The 16540-nt window shown below is 36.9% G+C and overlaps 2 protein-coding genes across 3 annotated transcripts; one reads left to right on the top strand and one right to left on the bottom strand.

The window, feature by feature from the left end:
- LOC109094333 (charged multivesicular body protein 2b-like) lies at positions 1–7865 on the bottom strand. The gene is made up of 6 exons (XM_042757521.1): positions 7700–7865; positions 7191–7282; positions 5549–5743; positions 4727–4829; positions 2694–2800; positions 1–1181 (listed from the first exon to the last, which is right to left on the bottom strand). Exons 1-6 carry the CDS (start codon positions 7731–7733, stop codon positions 1068–1070), a joined length of 645 nt encoding a protein of 214 aa, XP_042613455.1. The 5' UTR covers positions 7734–7865; the 3' UTR covers positions 1–1067.
- An 879-nt stretch (positions 7866–8744) lies between these two features.
- Positions 8745–16062, top strand: LOC109094170 (cAMP responsive element binding protein 1a). 2 transcript variants are annotated; one of them, XR_006160196.1, is made up of 9 exons: positions 8745–8914; positions 10232–10330; positions 10514–10660; positions 10864–10964; positions 13077–13216; positions 13331–13513; positions 13707–13860; positions 15652–15888; positions 16008–16028. XR_006160196.1 is itself a non-coding variant. In XM_019107844.2 (8 exons), exons 2-8 carry the CDS (start codon positions 10241–10243, stop codon positions 15794–15796), a joined length of 960 nt encoding a protein of 319 aa, XP_018963389.1. In that variant the 5' UTR covers positions 8745–8914; positions 10232–10240; the 3' UTR covers positions 15797–16062. The 2 variants fall into 2 exon arrangements, 1 of the variants encoding a protein (XP_018963389.1); XM_019107844.2 differs by having other exon boundaries at positions 15652–16062.
- Positions 16063–16540: the final 478 nt, after the last annotated feature.

The raw sequence follows: 16540 nt of genomic DNA, 5'->3' as shown, positions 1-16540 counted from the left end.
TATCATTGAAAATTGTATTTATGGTTAATGGGATATATAATCCCCCTATATTTGAATAATACCTGTCAGTGAACAAATTCTAAAAAAAGGAAAATCATCACCCATATTCCAAAACTCTCACTGTTGATTAAGCAATAAATGATCATCCATGCCTATACTATTTACATCCTTACAATATGATGCAGTGCATATCCAATGTCAGCCTAAATATCATTTCTGTGGATAATTCTAAAGATCAAGCTCAGTATCCCGCTTTCACATGCCTCTCAATATAACAACCCTCAGGCCTCAGGCACATGAAAAATCAAGGAGCGCATCCATCTTCAGACATCACAAGAGGGTAAGTTATGTGCTCAACCGAAACACACTTCTGGGGTCTCCCAAAAAGCAGCTGAATAAAATATGTGCACTCGAAATATCCAATATGAACCTAGAAGACAAACTCAAATCAACCGAGTGAAGGTGACATCAGGAAACTAAAGATGTGACTCACACAAGTGTTTAGTCATGCACCGGGAGAACAGCAAGGTACCGCGAGGACAAGACAAAACGCGGCAAGGCTAAAGACGCAGCCCTGTTACTACTTCTGTTTACAGAGGTAGAGTTCTCCTGTCAAACTTGTTTACACCAATGTGTGTTTCTGAGTTATCATTCAAAGAGACTGAAGTTGTAGATTTCAAGGGAACGCATCCGCCTTAGTCTCGAAGGCATTGTATGCATTCATTTACAACACATTTATTCAAACTTTTTCTTTATTTTCGTCCTTCTGAAGTCAGAAGAAACTGAGAGTCACCTGAAAGAGTCCTAATCAACCTCGATAGTCATCTCTCATTGTCATAAATAAATAGGGGGAAAAAAAATAAGATTTGCATTTGCCATCTGTAGCACGTTATCCCAGAGAAGGCAGGTCCGTGACTGTGAATGTAAGCTTTTGGACGGTTCATTTATTAGCATCTGTCAATGCATTTGTATTTGTATTTGTTATGAATGTATTCTAATGCATGTTTGTGAATCTGTGGACTGTGTGCTGCTGTCAGGCAATAATCAGGTGTTTGGGTGCATGTGCACTAGTCCACTCCTAGAGCTTTGAGCTGTCTCTCAATCTCCTCATCTGATATCCCATCTGCTTTGGCTGTAGCAGCGCTTGGTTTCTTTAGGCCAGCTGAAGGGGCATGAGCCATCTGCAAGGGAAACGAAAAATCCATTATGGATGAAAATACAGTGTGATGGATAGTGCTTCCACAATCCAAGACTCAACAGTCATGACACTTCACTGCAAAATTAATTCTCTATGGATCTCAATTTCTAAAAAACAACAACATGTGAATGTTTTCATACAGAAGTTATGATTAATCAGTAAGTTCACACTTATTTAGTGTTGTCTTGGTACTTTGTTCCAAGTTAATATAGAAATGTTAACTTTCAGTATTTAACCAATTCACAACTTGAAAAAAATCTCCATGCTGTGCGAACAAGCAAAAGTGTTTTATATAAAGATTTTGCTGTTTGTGCTCTCAGGTGAGAGTGCAGAACATAAGGACACATTTGCAAAGAGTGATGAATAGCTGTACAGATAACATTGTGCAGAACACCTTTATATGGAGATGGGGGCAGGTTTTATGCAAATTAAGAGGCAAGAACACATTTATGCACATACACACCAGGTTAAGTTCACATGAAAAACTTGACTTGAACATTTACATGAACAACACTGTGATGTGGTTCATTCATCTGACACTGCTGGAAGATAGGGATATTATAGTTACATGAATTGCTGCATGATAGAAATAAAAAGCTTGTTGGATAATTTGAAGCCGATATATGATGCGATATAAGATTAGTGGGCCAAATCTATTTGAATTATATTAAAGTATTTTTATTTTTTAGACTGATATCTCTGGTCGTTTCCAGTTAGAAAACACATCTCAGAGCAAATCTTGTACTGAAGTGACATTTTAAAAAATGCATTATCCAGGATTACTGTAAATCAAATGCAAAATCTAAATGAAAGCTTAAACATAGGTTTATTTATTTAAATTATAGGGAGATTGGAGCTTTGACGCCATTTTCAACAGGATCTTTTCTCATATTGCTTCTTTAAACAGTTACAAATCAATCTGAAAAAGCAGTCATTCTGAACAAAGTGTAAGCTTAATTAGATCAAAACTTGAACTGGATTGCTGCTTTGGTGCTATTTGGGAAGAGGGTTATAGACAACTATGCTTGCAGACATTGTTTTTTTTTACACAGATTTCATGCTCAGACCAACTGAAGAGGTTTGGCATATTTCTCTGAATAGCCACTGTGGTTTACCGGTTTTGTAACCACTTCAGATTAGTCATAGTAATCACATTTAAAGCCAAAATACTCTCACACAACTGAGGTGCTTCCTCATTTCGACCTTGTTTGAATGCAAAAACAAGGTCAGTTGTAGGTCCTCTGCTTCGCACTGGCATCACTGCTGCTTAGTTGTCCATATGATACATATACGCATAATCATATACGCATAATTTTCTTTGCATTAAAGTCTATGGAATAATGCACTGAAATCATATTGCAATGCAGTTTTTTTATTATTCAATATACTGTGCAGCCTTAATGGACATAAATGGATTTCAACACTAATGCACTACAGTAATAAGCCTGTTTATTGAATCTGGCACCTCAACATAATTTGACTGATGGGATCTCACCTTTCCTGAGATCTCAATTCCAATTTCATCCAACACCTGATTCACAATGTCCTGAGATTCTTCCTCATCACCAGAATCCTCAAAGATCTCATCCAGTGTGTCATTCACTGTAAACAGACAAAAACAGAGGACAAATGGTCTAAAAACATCCATCACAATCAAATTATGCTGTGTTTTGTTCAAAAACAATGGGAAAAATTAGAGGTTAAAGAAGTCTTTTTGGGTCAAATTATTTTTTGCTTTTTTCTATTAAGGTTTTTTCCAGCAAACTTTTTCAGCACTTTTCCAGAACAGATAGATTCAGAATTACAGATAAGGTGAAATCAGAAGGTCTGATGAGAATGAACAAAAACATGTTTTTTTTTTTTATTCATTACAAACACATGGAACACCCAACATCTGGAACAGAAGCAACATGAACCACCCTGGATTCGAACCCACGCCTCTCGGAACCAGCGCCTTAACAGAGTGAGCCACATTAGTTGACGCACATTTGACAGGCCGCAGAAGCGAGTTTAAGGTGTGAGAATGATCTCTCAAAACCTGAATTCATTTCAGCCAGATTAGCATGCTAGGCTAAAAAAAAATGCTAACGTTGCTCAAAGTTAAACCAGATAGATCAAGACACCCATTAGAATAAATGTGTTAGCGTTTCAGCTAATTAGCATGCGAAGCTAACTAGCACAAATCAACTAGCACAGGCACGGTCAACTTCCGAGATATGTCGGGAACGGGAGTGTAAATCAAAAATCTGTTCAGTCATTTCTGTGGCGCAGTCTTCATGTGATAAAAATTTTGAACAAAAATTGAACAAGATTTCAGGGAGGAGTAGCCAAAAAACTGTTTCATTCCATTCAATATGGCGGACAGACACCATATTGGAAAATGACAAATGGAGATTTGGCATAACCCAAGGAACGAATGACATAGAAATTACAAAAATCGATCAACGATTTCAAAAGTGATACAAGAATCGTTATATGAACACTAGGTGGCGCTGTCTTCAAACTTTACGCCGGCACATGCGTTTGATGATGCCTACCGATTTTGTGCAGATTTGTCAAGTAGATCAAAAAGATATTGCAATTTATGACAAAATTTCAAAATGGCGGAGGTGGTCCAGGTGGTCTTTGACATGCAAGATTCTTAGGAATGACCCAAAGAATCCTAGACCACCAAGATCTAAAAGTGTTTAAGCAAAAAAGTGATCTTTTTTTTTGGTATCTAACACCCATAGGGTGGCGCGTTCCCAACTTTGGCATGGAACCCTCAGATCATGGTGTAGATGAATGTACCAAGTTTGGTTTCGATGCTCAAAGTTTGGCCGAGATACAGACCGATTTGAGATAAACCTACATTAAGTTCACAGCATCATACTTTTTTTTGTCACTAGATTCGTTCAGTGATTTCTGTGCGGCTCAGTCTAAAGATCATTTGCCAAATTCATGGACTAATTTTGAAGGAGGAGTAGGGTTTAGACTGAATACTGTACTTTTCAAAAATGGCCGCTACTGTAAGGGGCGGGAGCCTTAATGTATAATGTATTGACTATAATCTCCATGAGGAGAGAATCATGTGTACTAAGTTAAATTTCATAGAATTATAACGTTTGAATGTTGACATTTTGGACTGCTGTGTCTATAGAGGTGGTTCTAGAGACAAAGTTGGTCAGATCAATTATGGCTCTCTACAAGTATGCCAAATTCATCATTCGTATAAAACGAGAAGAATAATAATAATAATAATAAAAACATACAAATAGGGGCTAACTAATACAAAACAGATACAGTAGGGGCTACAACTTAAAATTACCCCCAGTATATCACACTAAACTCAAACTAAACAAAAACTCACACTTATTAATTGAATGAACTGTATTATAATTTATATATGGACTCATATAAAAAAAAAAAAAAAATATATATATATATATATATATAAAGCTGTCCAAAACTCTTCCTTCCTTCTTATGATATTATTTTATAAAACCCACTAACAAAAACACCCACGAAGAAACAGTAAATAAATCTTACTCATCTCTTCTGTCATGTCCATCTTTGCTGTCTCTTTCTGGAAGTTCTGCAGGGTCTGCATTGTCTTCTGCGGATCCATCTTTTTGTTGACAGCTTGCATTGTCTGTAAGTTGTTATGAAAAAGGCAGAGACACAAACAAATGAGTCACTGTTTGATTCATGTCCATTTAAAAAAAAAAATGCACTTATGACTACTCATGCAAAGAGCAATGGCTGTGTATCGAAGTGTTACTACACGGTGCAAGATATGCATTTATAGACCAACATATGTGCTCAAATCAGTACAAATACTAATGTAACCAAACCCACACAGTGACATACATAATTAATAGAGCTGTTGTGCACAACATCAATCCGCTGCCCTAGCTAGAAACAAACTAACCTTTTGAGCCATGGCTTCCCTTGGGAATTCATAATGTGGTTTTTGAAAAGTGGTTTTCCATTGACGAGTAAAATAAGGTTAAGATTACTTTAAGATCCTTTCACATTAAAGAGAATTTCACAAACAAAAAAAGTAAAGTTGCTTCTGGTAATGTTTACCACAGTCCTTATTTTACTCATAAATCCAAAACCAAACTCAAAATACCATTAGAGATTCCAGAGGAAAGCATGGCTCGAAAATGCTAATCCTCCTTGGTTTTTACTACAAAAATACTACAAAATAAAAAGTCCCGTTTACTTAAATGCACATAATATTCAACATAACTTTAAAGTTTAGTTTTAAATCACTGTCAGGATTGCCTAAAATGAACTGAGCTAAAATTCATGAGGCTTAGGACAGACTTTTAGAAAAATTAGTTTGAAAGGAAAGAAGGATCTTACTTTGGTGGTTGTGGCCATGGCACCAGCCATCTTCATCTGGGAGTTCATTAGCTTGGTTTGTGTGGACATGGAGGTGACCTTAGAGCTGACGGCATATGTACGTGTTTTCTGCTTCCTCACTTGAACAAGCTGCTTGGCTAAAACTTTACAGGCCTCTCTGTTTCCTGTCTTTGCCATTTTCTTGATTTCCATCTCCTGTGATAAAGCAAGCAAACAGTAGGAAACAGTTAGGGATGGACCTACTGGCATTAGAATTGCATCACACAGTTATCCAGAATTAGGCTTAATGGTGAGAGTAGTAGTAGTAGCAGTAGTAGAGTAACAGGAATGAGGATTTGTATATTTGTATAATACTTTTAATAGGCAAAATGCTTCTCAGGTGAGAACAGAACATATTAAAATAAAATGTGTATGTGAAATACAGTATGTGATGTGATTTCAATGTGAATTTAAGTAATTATATGTCATTTTTTTGTACATTTGTGCAAGAAGCCAAAGAAAAAAAAAATATATTCTTGACAAAAAAAATAAAACTGTAAAAATTCTACAGTAAAAACCTGTTGGTTGCTTAAAGGTGCTGTATGTAGGATTGACAACGAGTGGTTGAACTAGGTACTGCAGTCCAAATTCAAAATATTGGAGGTTTTTTTTTTTTCACCCGGCCCCTCCTCCTCAGATTTGGCACAGGAAGGTTGTCAGATTGATGACACCAACAAGAACGAGCACACTTGACAATGAATGAAATGAAATACGCTGTGTTTTCTGGCAACTGGCAACCCCCTGTGTAAATACAATTGTGTAAACTGGCAGCAGGCGAGTTTCACAAACCAAAACAGAGGCCGACATTTTCAAAGGAAAATAACTGACTGTAGGATTGTTTTTCAGATAAACAAGCATGTTAACTTACCATGTTTTTTAAATATCTGCAAACATATTATGGTAACTTTGTCAAGTAGAGTCAAAAACTTACATACAGCACCTTTAACTGTACGTTAAGTAACCATATACAATGAAAACTGTAAATGGTTTAACATCACATTATATTTAATTTTACTGTAAAATCCTGTCAGATTTATTTATTCATATCTGATTATATATCATTTTATATAAACAACTTTTTTAATTCATATATTTATCATTAGCAATGTGCTTCAGGGTGATTTCTGTTACATTTTGTTATATTTACTATTTATTTGTTATATATTTTGATATTTTAGTTTTAGTGTTTTAGGGACATGGCCACTTACAATGAACTTCAGTCATCATAGGGCCTTACATTTGTCACAGTATTTTATATACTATTAATGGCAACCACAGCTGCCGGTTTAAATGTAAATTTAACAGGATTTTTTTTTTACAGTGTTTGATCATGGTTATGTTTACACTGGTATGTGTGCATGAATGTCATGAAGGGAGGCGGCTATAAACAAAAAAAGTATCAGTTTCCACCAGCAACTTCTGAAAGATACAGTGACACAATGGCATAAATACACTTCATCTCAACTCCAAACAAAATCATGAGCTGTTAGTCATAATCCATTGACAATAATGACATAACCTCGTGATCTCACACACATCATCGGTGGTAAAGGGGAACATGTGGCATCATATTCACGTCACACTGATGGGTGGGGAATCTCACCAGCTGTTTTTCCTGTTTTTCCAGTCCTGCCCGGTCTCTTGTAATCTGTCTCTGCGTTCCCCGCAGTTCTTTGTTCTGTTCTTTAATAACATCTGGATTATGAGAGGAGATATAGTTATCGATCACCAAGTAAATTATAAATGCTAACATGTCTGAGTCAGATAACAAATGAATGTATGGGTACTACTTCAACGACAAGCCATTTTAGACTACTCAGTGTTACAGGATTTTATAAACTGTTAGATTTGCATTATATAGACCATCTTTAACTCTTAGACTTAAGTCAGACCAAGAAAACTCGAAATGTTTTCGGTGGCAGCTGTCCCAAACACAGTTTCAGAATACAAAGACGCTTCTGTTTTAGATAGCACTGTGGAAGAGCCCAAATGAGATTTAATGTATGAAACAAATGAAGAGTATTACCGAAACCAGCCGATGATTGACGTGAGAGTGTTGCTGGGCGGTTTTAACAAACAAACAAGCCCTCAGAGCAGCAACTAGAAACTTACCATCTACGGTCTTTTTCTTGAATAACGATGCCATGACTGCAGCAAACTCCGTCGACCACGAAAGTAATAGAAACTAAATATATCAGAACGACTAAAAATCTAGTGAAAGTCGCCTATCAAAATACCATGACTATTTCCTGCTTCCTGGCAAGTAGGCGGAATACTTGTGCGCTTCTGCAAAGATAATTTAATTTTGATTGGTGAACATTGCCGTGACGTTGCACTCCAGTTATCCAATCGAAACTTCATGTTGACAAGCACCGCCCCAAGCTACTGCAAAACAGAGGTCTCTCTGTCGTTCCCAAAAACAAAATACGGACTGGAATTTATTATTTCCTTTGCCTTTAGTTTAAAACATGGTCCTTTAGAACAGGGGTTTTCAAACTGGGCCACAAGGGAGTACTGGAGGTCAGTGTAAACGTAAAATAAAATTAAGTAATACAAAATAAGATAAAAATAAATAACCAAAACGAGTAAAATAAATTAAGCAAAGTTTGATAAAAATAAATAAATAAATAAATAAATTAATTAATTAATTAATTAATAAATTACATTAACATAATAGCAATTGCTAAATTATATTAAAACATAAATAATAAAAATGATTAAAACAAATAAAGTAAAACGAAGTATTTGATTAAATAAATAATTCGATGAATTAATAATAATTTATATAACAGTACAGTATTATAGTGAGCAGGAAAAATACAACATGCAACTTAATGGAAACTAAATACTTTGCCAAATAATATTTTATAGATTTTACTACATTAAAACTATATAGCTGTCTTTTAACTTGGGGGGCCCTCGCATGAGGATGGTCATATCTGGGAGTCCGTTGCACCTGAAAGATTGAAAACCCCTGCTCTAGTGCATTTGAACAGATGTATTCATCTTTATCACGACAAAATAGAGCCAATCACAGCACAAAGATTTGACGCATGGTCGGGTGGCTAGACGTTGAGCGAGCGCTCGTGTGATTCCGATTCCGCTCGTCAGCCGTTCGTAAATCTTCGCGCACAGTTCGGCATGTTCCGCCCACACATCGGATCCTGTCGATCGTGAGTTAGGGCTGTATTTCGTCCCCCTCGTTCTCTGTGTGTTGTTGTCCTCGGTGACGCGACGGAGGTGTAGCCTGACGCGGTCTCTTACGTGTCGGACTAAATAAAAGTGGAGCTCCGGAGGCCTGGGAGTGACGAGGCGAGTCTGTGTCGGGTAAGAAGAGACGCATTCGTGGGGGAAAGAGATTATGCACTTGGCGTTTTAGTGGACATGTCGCAATGCTCGATGCGTCTGTAACAAAGAGATCATGGCGGCGGTGGGCATGTTTCTCAACAGCTCAGACTTGCTTGCAGACAATGAGTCAGTCAGGCAGTCGAATGAGGAAAGCGCGACAGTTCTACAAACTACATGTGTTTAAGGAAAGGATAAGAGATGCGTAGTGTTATGAATGCGATCGCCCGTCCTTGGCACCCTTTGATGGAAATACAACACATGAAATTATTTTTTTTTCTTTCTTGGCTCTAGCATTGCTTCATGGAGCGGTCGAAGCTCCCATGCAGAAGTCTTCTGTACCACTAAAATAATTATTCTCTGTAATCATTTGTGGTTTTAATTGGTAATAAAATAAGAGAAAAAATGTATTGCGCTTGAGTATTATTTCCTCAGATGACACCATAAAACAGTGATTTTGTGTTGCATGCTTGCTTCATTCAACCTGGAACACAATTTTATGTTACATGTCGAAACACGCTTGGAAATGCAAGCACTTGCATTTATTTTTGTGCTTTACCTTAAATAGCTATGAATAGGCACTTCATAAAATGAAGTAATTTTGATGGCAGCCTGCTTGTGTGTTTTCTTTAACAACATCCATAAATCCTTAAAAAAAAAAAAAGAAAAAAAAAAGCTAAAATCTGAGTGACAGCTGTATACGGAAGTAAAAAAGGCGGCAAATGGAGTCAACATGGTTTGTTGAGCACGAAGCTTAATATGTCAGTTCTAACATTATTACTCATTCCAAACCGTCATGGGTCTATCAAAGTGAATTTCGTTAATATAAATTAAGCATGTTCTCATACATATGTTAACGCCTTCGGCTACTTTTGTTGCTATTCATATTATAATCATTCATTTTGCAATGTCATGTATTTGTCGTGTAAATACATTTAGACTATATAAATGCAAACATTTCACTCCACAAATGTAAAAAAAAAAAATGTATCATGCATTGTATGATTTATTATAAACAAATAATTTATATAACTTTACCCGATTAAGTTAAAATGTAATGCCTATACATATATAAATACTTTACAGAACAATCATTCAGGCTACAAAATTAAATACATAACATACTCAAAATGAAACTCTGACAAACCCAGTCTGTGGGCAGGGTGTTTTTGCGGTCACACCATTTCAGATAAAATTTCCCTTGTCAGGAGACTTTGATGACCTACTCTTTATGGTCATAGTATATTTATAGTATCCTGTATATCTGCCAAAGTAAAAGGTTTTAAATTACATCTCCAGGCGATCTAGATGACCATGGAGGCAGGAGCAGATGTCCAGCAGGGCGGCAGCACAGCAGTCTCAGAGACAGACACTCAGCAGATTGCCACCTTGGCGCAGGTGAGTTTCTTGGATCACGTGTATTCGAAGCTCTTGGAAACACATTTGCTGGCGAGACAAATGCCGGTTGTAATCAGAACAGCTCTAGTGATTATGCATGTGACTGGTTTTATATTTAAATCCAGTTCAGTTCTAGCTTAGTTTAGTCTCTGTGTCTCACCCTGTTGTGCCTCCCTGACGCAGGTTTCCATGGCTGCAGCACAGGCATCAGCCACTGCGCCCACAGTGACCTTAGTTCAGCTGCCCAATGGGCAAACGGTGCAAGTTCACGGCGTCATCCAGGCAGCCCAGCCCTCTGTCATCCAATCCCCACAGGTGCAAACTGTACAAGTAAGCCTGACTTGATGGTTAATATATGAGAGAACCGTAAAATTGTGAAAATTTCATGACATAATTATGTTTTAGATGTATTTGCCGACTCCAAATTACATGCAGGTACCTTGCAGATAGTTTTTAAACTTGATAGTTTAGAAACGATTCTTGGCCTTATTTGCTATCAATATTCATGTGTTCCTTTGTTGTCTTTGTATTAGATCTCTACCATTGCTGAGAGTGATGATTCACAGGAGTCCGTGGACAGTGTGTCGGATTCCCAGAAAAGAAGAGAGATCCTGTCGAGACGGCCCTCATACAGGTATCTGAATGGATTTGTAGTTTCGGTGCAGTGTCCCAGTTAATTACCTAGACTCTGGCAGGCCACCACAGTTTCATAATGAACCAAAAATATTTTTACTTGATGACTTTAAAAGAACTAATTGAATGTTGTGTTTTGCACCATTGCTTTGGCAAAACATCTGTCAGTTGATATGGAATCGAAATTGTAATATGGCTTTGTGCACTTATTAAATCACAAGAGGCTGCAAGTTGTTTCAAAGTGAAGTGCAGCACTATATTCATGTGAGTAGCTCACTATCCAGTTTTTCCAGGATATTAGAGCGTCTTGATTCGCAGTAAATGCAGCAAGCTTTATCGTTACATATTCTGCGAGTTTAACATGCATTACTCACCCTCAAGTTGTTCAAAACCTTAATGAATTTCTTTTTTTTGTTCAATGCAAAAAAGGATATTTTGAAGAATGTTGGTAGCCATTGGCTTCCATTGTATGGACTAAAAAAAATACTATGGATTTTTTTATTTTTTACTTTTTTGTATCTTTTGTTTTCAACAGAAGAAACTCCTTGAGGGTCAGTAAATGATGACAATTTTTATTAATGGGTGAGCTATCCCTTTACATATTATTAAACTGTCTTAGGGATCATAATAATACAATTATTATTATTTTGTTATATAATAATTTTTATGTTATATTATATTATATTATTCAAATGGTTTGGCTTCCTAAAACACCTTTATGAATATAATGAGGACTGAGACACTAAAAAGAGGTTTGAGACCACTTTAAAGACCAGGTAAAAGTAAATCAGGGTTTCCGCAGGTCTTAAAAAGTCTTGAATTTAGTTGTATCTAAGTTTTGTATCAAAATTAGCTTTTACAGTAAGCCTGTTTGCTGTTTTTGTTCAGGACAAAGCGAAAGCCCACCCATGTTTTCATGCAGCAAACACAGTATCGCAGTATTGTGCTACAGCACACTTTCTAACAGTTGCACTTCTGGCGACTCGGTCTTAATATACTGTACGACACAACAGACATTCACATCAAATATTAACTCAGCAGTAGAGTTACACTCATGGGACACTGCACTTAATCGCAATGACAAAAGTACATTATTTGTATGTGCTTTAAAGCCTCGTCAGTTAAACATTTCATTCACATGCTCTTCTGACATGCGCCTTTTCTGAGCGTGTACACCTGAAGAAGCGTGCACACTAAAAAAGCCGGTCAAACAGCACCTGATTACTGGACTAAGTTATCTTTCGCATATGATTGCGCTAATACTGTCAAAAACACACAAGGTTTACATATAAACACAGTTGGTTATTATGTCTAAAGTGAAAGTAAACAGTTGAAAGAAAAACTGATGTGTGCAGCTCTTAAAGTGACAGCAGACTAGGTCTCATTTATGAAACATGTCTCATTTAATAACATGTTTTTACTCCAAACTGACTTCATAACGTCAGCTGAGTGTTTGAAATAAATCCTTCTGTGAGATGATGTGGCTTCTTACACAGAATAAGCACACAACATATTTCATACTATTCTAAGCAGTGATATAGGCATTGCATTATAAATATACTTTATATTAATGAATATTATAATAATAAGAACTCAGATAAACAGTATATTGCCATAGTCGTGTGTTCATTAGTCACGTTGAATCAGTGAAAGCAGTTGAATCTTCTGTTTATTCAGCTGCGGAGATGGAGGGCATATTTGGAGTTTCAGCGCAAGAGCGCCCTCTGGCCTTCAGATTGAGATTTACTTCTGATCACAGAACCGTGCTTCACTGAAAGATATGCATGACAATCGCAGCTTGTGTCTAATCGTGATTTCGGTTTCCTTTTGATTAATCGTGCAGCCCTACAGCAGACTAATAGAACTAAACATGCTGCCGTCTGTCATTAAAGGGATATTTCACCCAAAAGTTCAAATTCTGTTATTATTTACTCACTCTCATGTTGTCCCAAACCTGTATTTATTTATTTCTTGTGCTGAACACAAAATAAGCAATTTCGAAAAATGTATGTCCAGATCAACATTCCTTATGGAAATCCTAAAATCCTTCTTATAGTTCATTAGCAAACATTAACAAATTTTCACAAGCTTGATTTATCATTTTGTAACACAGAAAGATCCTGAACGACCTTTCATCCGATGCTCCAGCAGTCCCACGGATAGAAGAAGAGAGATCAGAGGAGGATTCCACTCCAGCCATAACAACTGTTACCATGCCAACACCTATCTACCAGACAAGTAGTGGGCAGTACAGTAAGTTGTTTGCTTCTCTAGTACAAATACACTACTGCAACTTTTGAAATAGTAGCTTGACACTTAGAATTTGCTAAATATACAGTCAACCTCATGGCATTTGTTTTCCCCCAGTTGCTATCACTCAGGGAGGGGCGATCCAGTTAGCCAATAATGGAACAGATGGAGTTCAAGGGCTACAAACCCTGACCATGACCAACGCGGCAGGCGCTCAGCCCGGCACCACCATCCTGCAATATGCACAGACCAGCGACGGCCAGCAGATACTGGTGCCCAGCAATCAAGTGGTTGTACAAGGTGAGATTTTACAAAAACAAATGACATTTCGGTTCTAAATAAGTACCTAAAACCTTGAATAAAAGATAAAGTAAGTGTGCTGGCATGTAGATTAAATCTATGCTAGGCTTATTCTATATCCGGCAGACAGCCACACAAGGCATCTAAATGTCTCCTTGTCAAAACATAAATCTGTGCTGCTTGTGTTTTTCAGCGGCCTCAGGAGATGTTCAGGCATATCAGATCCGCACCGCATCTGCTAGCACCCTTGCTCCAGGGGTGGTCATGGCCTCCTCTCCTGCATTGCCCAGCCAGGGAGGAACTGAGGAGGTCACACGCAAGCGGGAGGTTCGGCTAATGAAGAACAGGTATGATATAAATAAAAAAAAGTTTATATATATATATATATATATATATATATATATATATATATATATATATATATATATATATACACAGGTCCTTCTCAAAAAATTAGCATATTTGCATCATTATTTTGCACAAGCTCATTTTGGATTTTCATTATAAGGGAATACAGGTAAATTGATGATTTTGGCATGTCATGAAAATTGCTGTGTATTTTCTCTAGCAGTGTTACCTAATTCTGAATCAAACTAATTAACTCTAAACACCTGCAAAAGATTTCCTGAGGCTTTTAATCCCAGGGTTCATTACTCAAAACCGCAAGTTAACCCTTCTTCATTTGTTTTTAGCTTTCTGACGAATGCTGTTCCCAGAGTGCTGTATCAAGGCACCTCATGGGAAGTCTGTGGGAAGGAAAAAATGTGTGGCAAAAAAGCTGCAACGAGAGAAGCTTGCTTATAGATATTTTTTTCTTGCGGAAGCAGTGGACTGATGGAGTAGAAACCCTGTACCGTGCACAGGCGTGTGGCTTTTGAACCAGAAGAAACAGCAGGCAGAAGCCCTGACCCTACAGAGAATCCTTTGACTGTTTTGGTCCATATTTATGAAAGCAAAAAAAAAAAAAATTCCAACCTTGCCCAAAATGCCTGAAGTGGTCAAGTACCCACAGTCACATGGTTTGCCATGTCAGCTCATGTGGTGTCCCTGTGTCAAAGGGTCAATGAGCTGCTATGATGCATATGTTTCCATCTGCTGAAAAGCTTTAGAGAGGCAGCACTGGAGTGCCAAAACCACTGGAAAAATGGTTTACTGACCATGGTATTACTGTGCTCAATTGGCCTGTTCCTGACCTGAAACAGATCTGTGGGATATTGTGAAGAGAAAGTTGAGAGACGCAAGACCCAACACTCTGGATGAGCTCAAAGGCGCTCGAAGCATCCTGGGCCTCCATAACACCTTTAGCTGTCCAATCTGAATGATTGCCTCCATGCCACGCGTGCATTGAAGCAGTCATTTTGCAAAAGGATGCCCCGACCAAGATTGAGTGCATAGACTGAACAAATTTGAAGATTGACTTTTTTTGTATTAACGCATCTCTTCTCTTTTATTGGTCGGATGAAATTTCCTTTTTTGAGATAGGAATTTTGGGTTTTCATGAGCTGTATGCCAAAATCATCAGTTAAAACAATCAGACCTGACATTTTCAGTTTGTGCAATGAATCTAAAACTTTTTTATCATTACATTATGGAAAATAATGAACTTTTTCACAGTGCTAATTTTTTGAGAAGGATATAAAGAGAGATATTATTTCTATAAGATATAGATAATATAAATATGATATATATATATATATATATATATATATAGAACATATTTGCATGATTAATGCACAAGCTCATTTTGGACTATAAGGGACACAGGTAAATTGTGTAAAAATTGCTGTGTATTTTATTAGCAGTGTTATTCTTTAATAATATTGTTTTTGGGGTGAGGGGAAGATTTTCATTTTTTTTTTATTTTTTTTATTTATTGATGTTTATGATTTATGATGTTTTTTTTTTTTTTATTGTTGATTATTGATTTTTTTTTTTTTTCTTGTAACTGTGACTATATAGAGCCACTGTACCGTGTTCTCTCTTAGAGCCCTAACCTAGAATCCTTTGATTTTTGTCATATTTAAAAAAAAAAAAAAAAAAAAATTCCAACCTTACACTGTGGAGTAAATGTCACATTTTAGTTACTCATGTGGTGTCCTCTGTAATGGCCTGACTGTGATGATATGTTTCCACCACAGAGAGGCAGCACGGGAGTGCCGCAGGAAAAAGAAAGAGTATGTTAAATGTTTGGAAAACAGAGTGGCTGTGCTGGAGAATCAGAACAAAACGCTCATCGAGGAGCTCAAAGCTCTAAAGGACCTTTACTGTCACAAATCTGAATAATGGCCCTCATACATACGTGCTGAACGGATCTCTTCTGGTGCCTCAAGAGACAGAGACTCTGAACAAACCACAGGCACCTGCACAGCATCTCGGTCTCTTTTCATTTCTATTTCCTTTTTTAAAAAATATTATCTTCTGTAAAAATCCAGTTATCAGGAATACATTGTAAGTTTGTAAGTGTAAACTTTTTTATTTCCTTTTTTGTCTTCAGATAAAAGAGAGACGGTTTCTCTAAGATAAGAAAAAAAATGAAATTGGGTAAAGTATTGGTTTTCAAGGGTGTTGTTTTGTTTTAGGAGATTTTGGAATAATTGAGGGGAGTTTTGAGTTGCAACCGTGACAGGGAATGAATGTTTGTGTGGGTTTATCATGGAAACAGCCCAGGGTGCTGCTTCTGAGACCTGCTCCTGTCACTCTTTTGAAAGACTTTCCCACACTGCACCAGTCGTTGCTGCCGCTGCCTGCAAGCATGATTAAAGAGGGATGGAGTTTCTCACTTTTGCAGCATTGGTCTTTAATGATTGAGATTAAATCAGCTGTGCCCTCTCATGTTGTTTTACTGCTTCTGTTACTAACACATATACTCATATATATATACACACACACACACACACACACACATATATATAAACTAATATATAAACTACACACACACAAACACATACACACACACACACATATATATATTATTTATATATTTATTTATATATATATATATATATATATATATATATATATATATAT

Source organism: Cyprinus carpio, chromosome A1 (genome assembly GCF_018340385.1).
Source record: "Cyprinus carpio isolate SPL01 chromosome A1, ASM1834038v1, whole genome shotgun sequence".
NCBI classification, from domain to species: Eukaryota; Metazoa; Chordata; class Actinopteri; order Cypriniformes; family Cyprinidae; genus Cyprinus; species Cyprinus carpio.
Note: the sequence above shows the minus strand (reverse complement) of the source record. Positions and strands in the feature narration are given on the sequence as shown.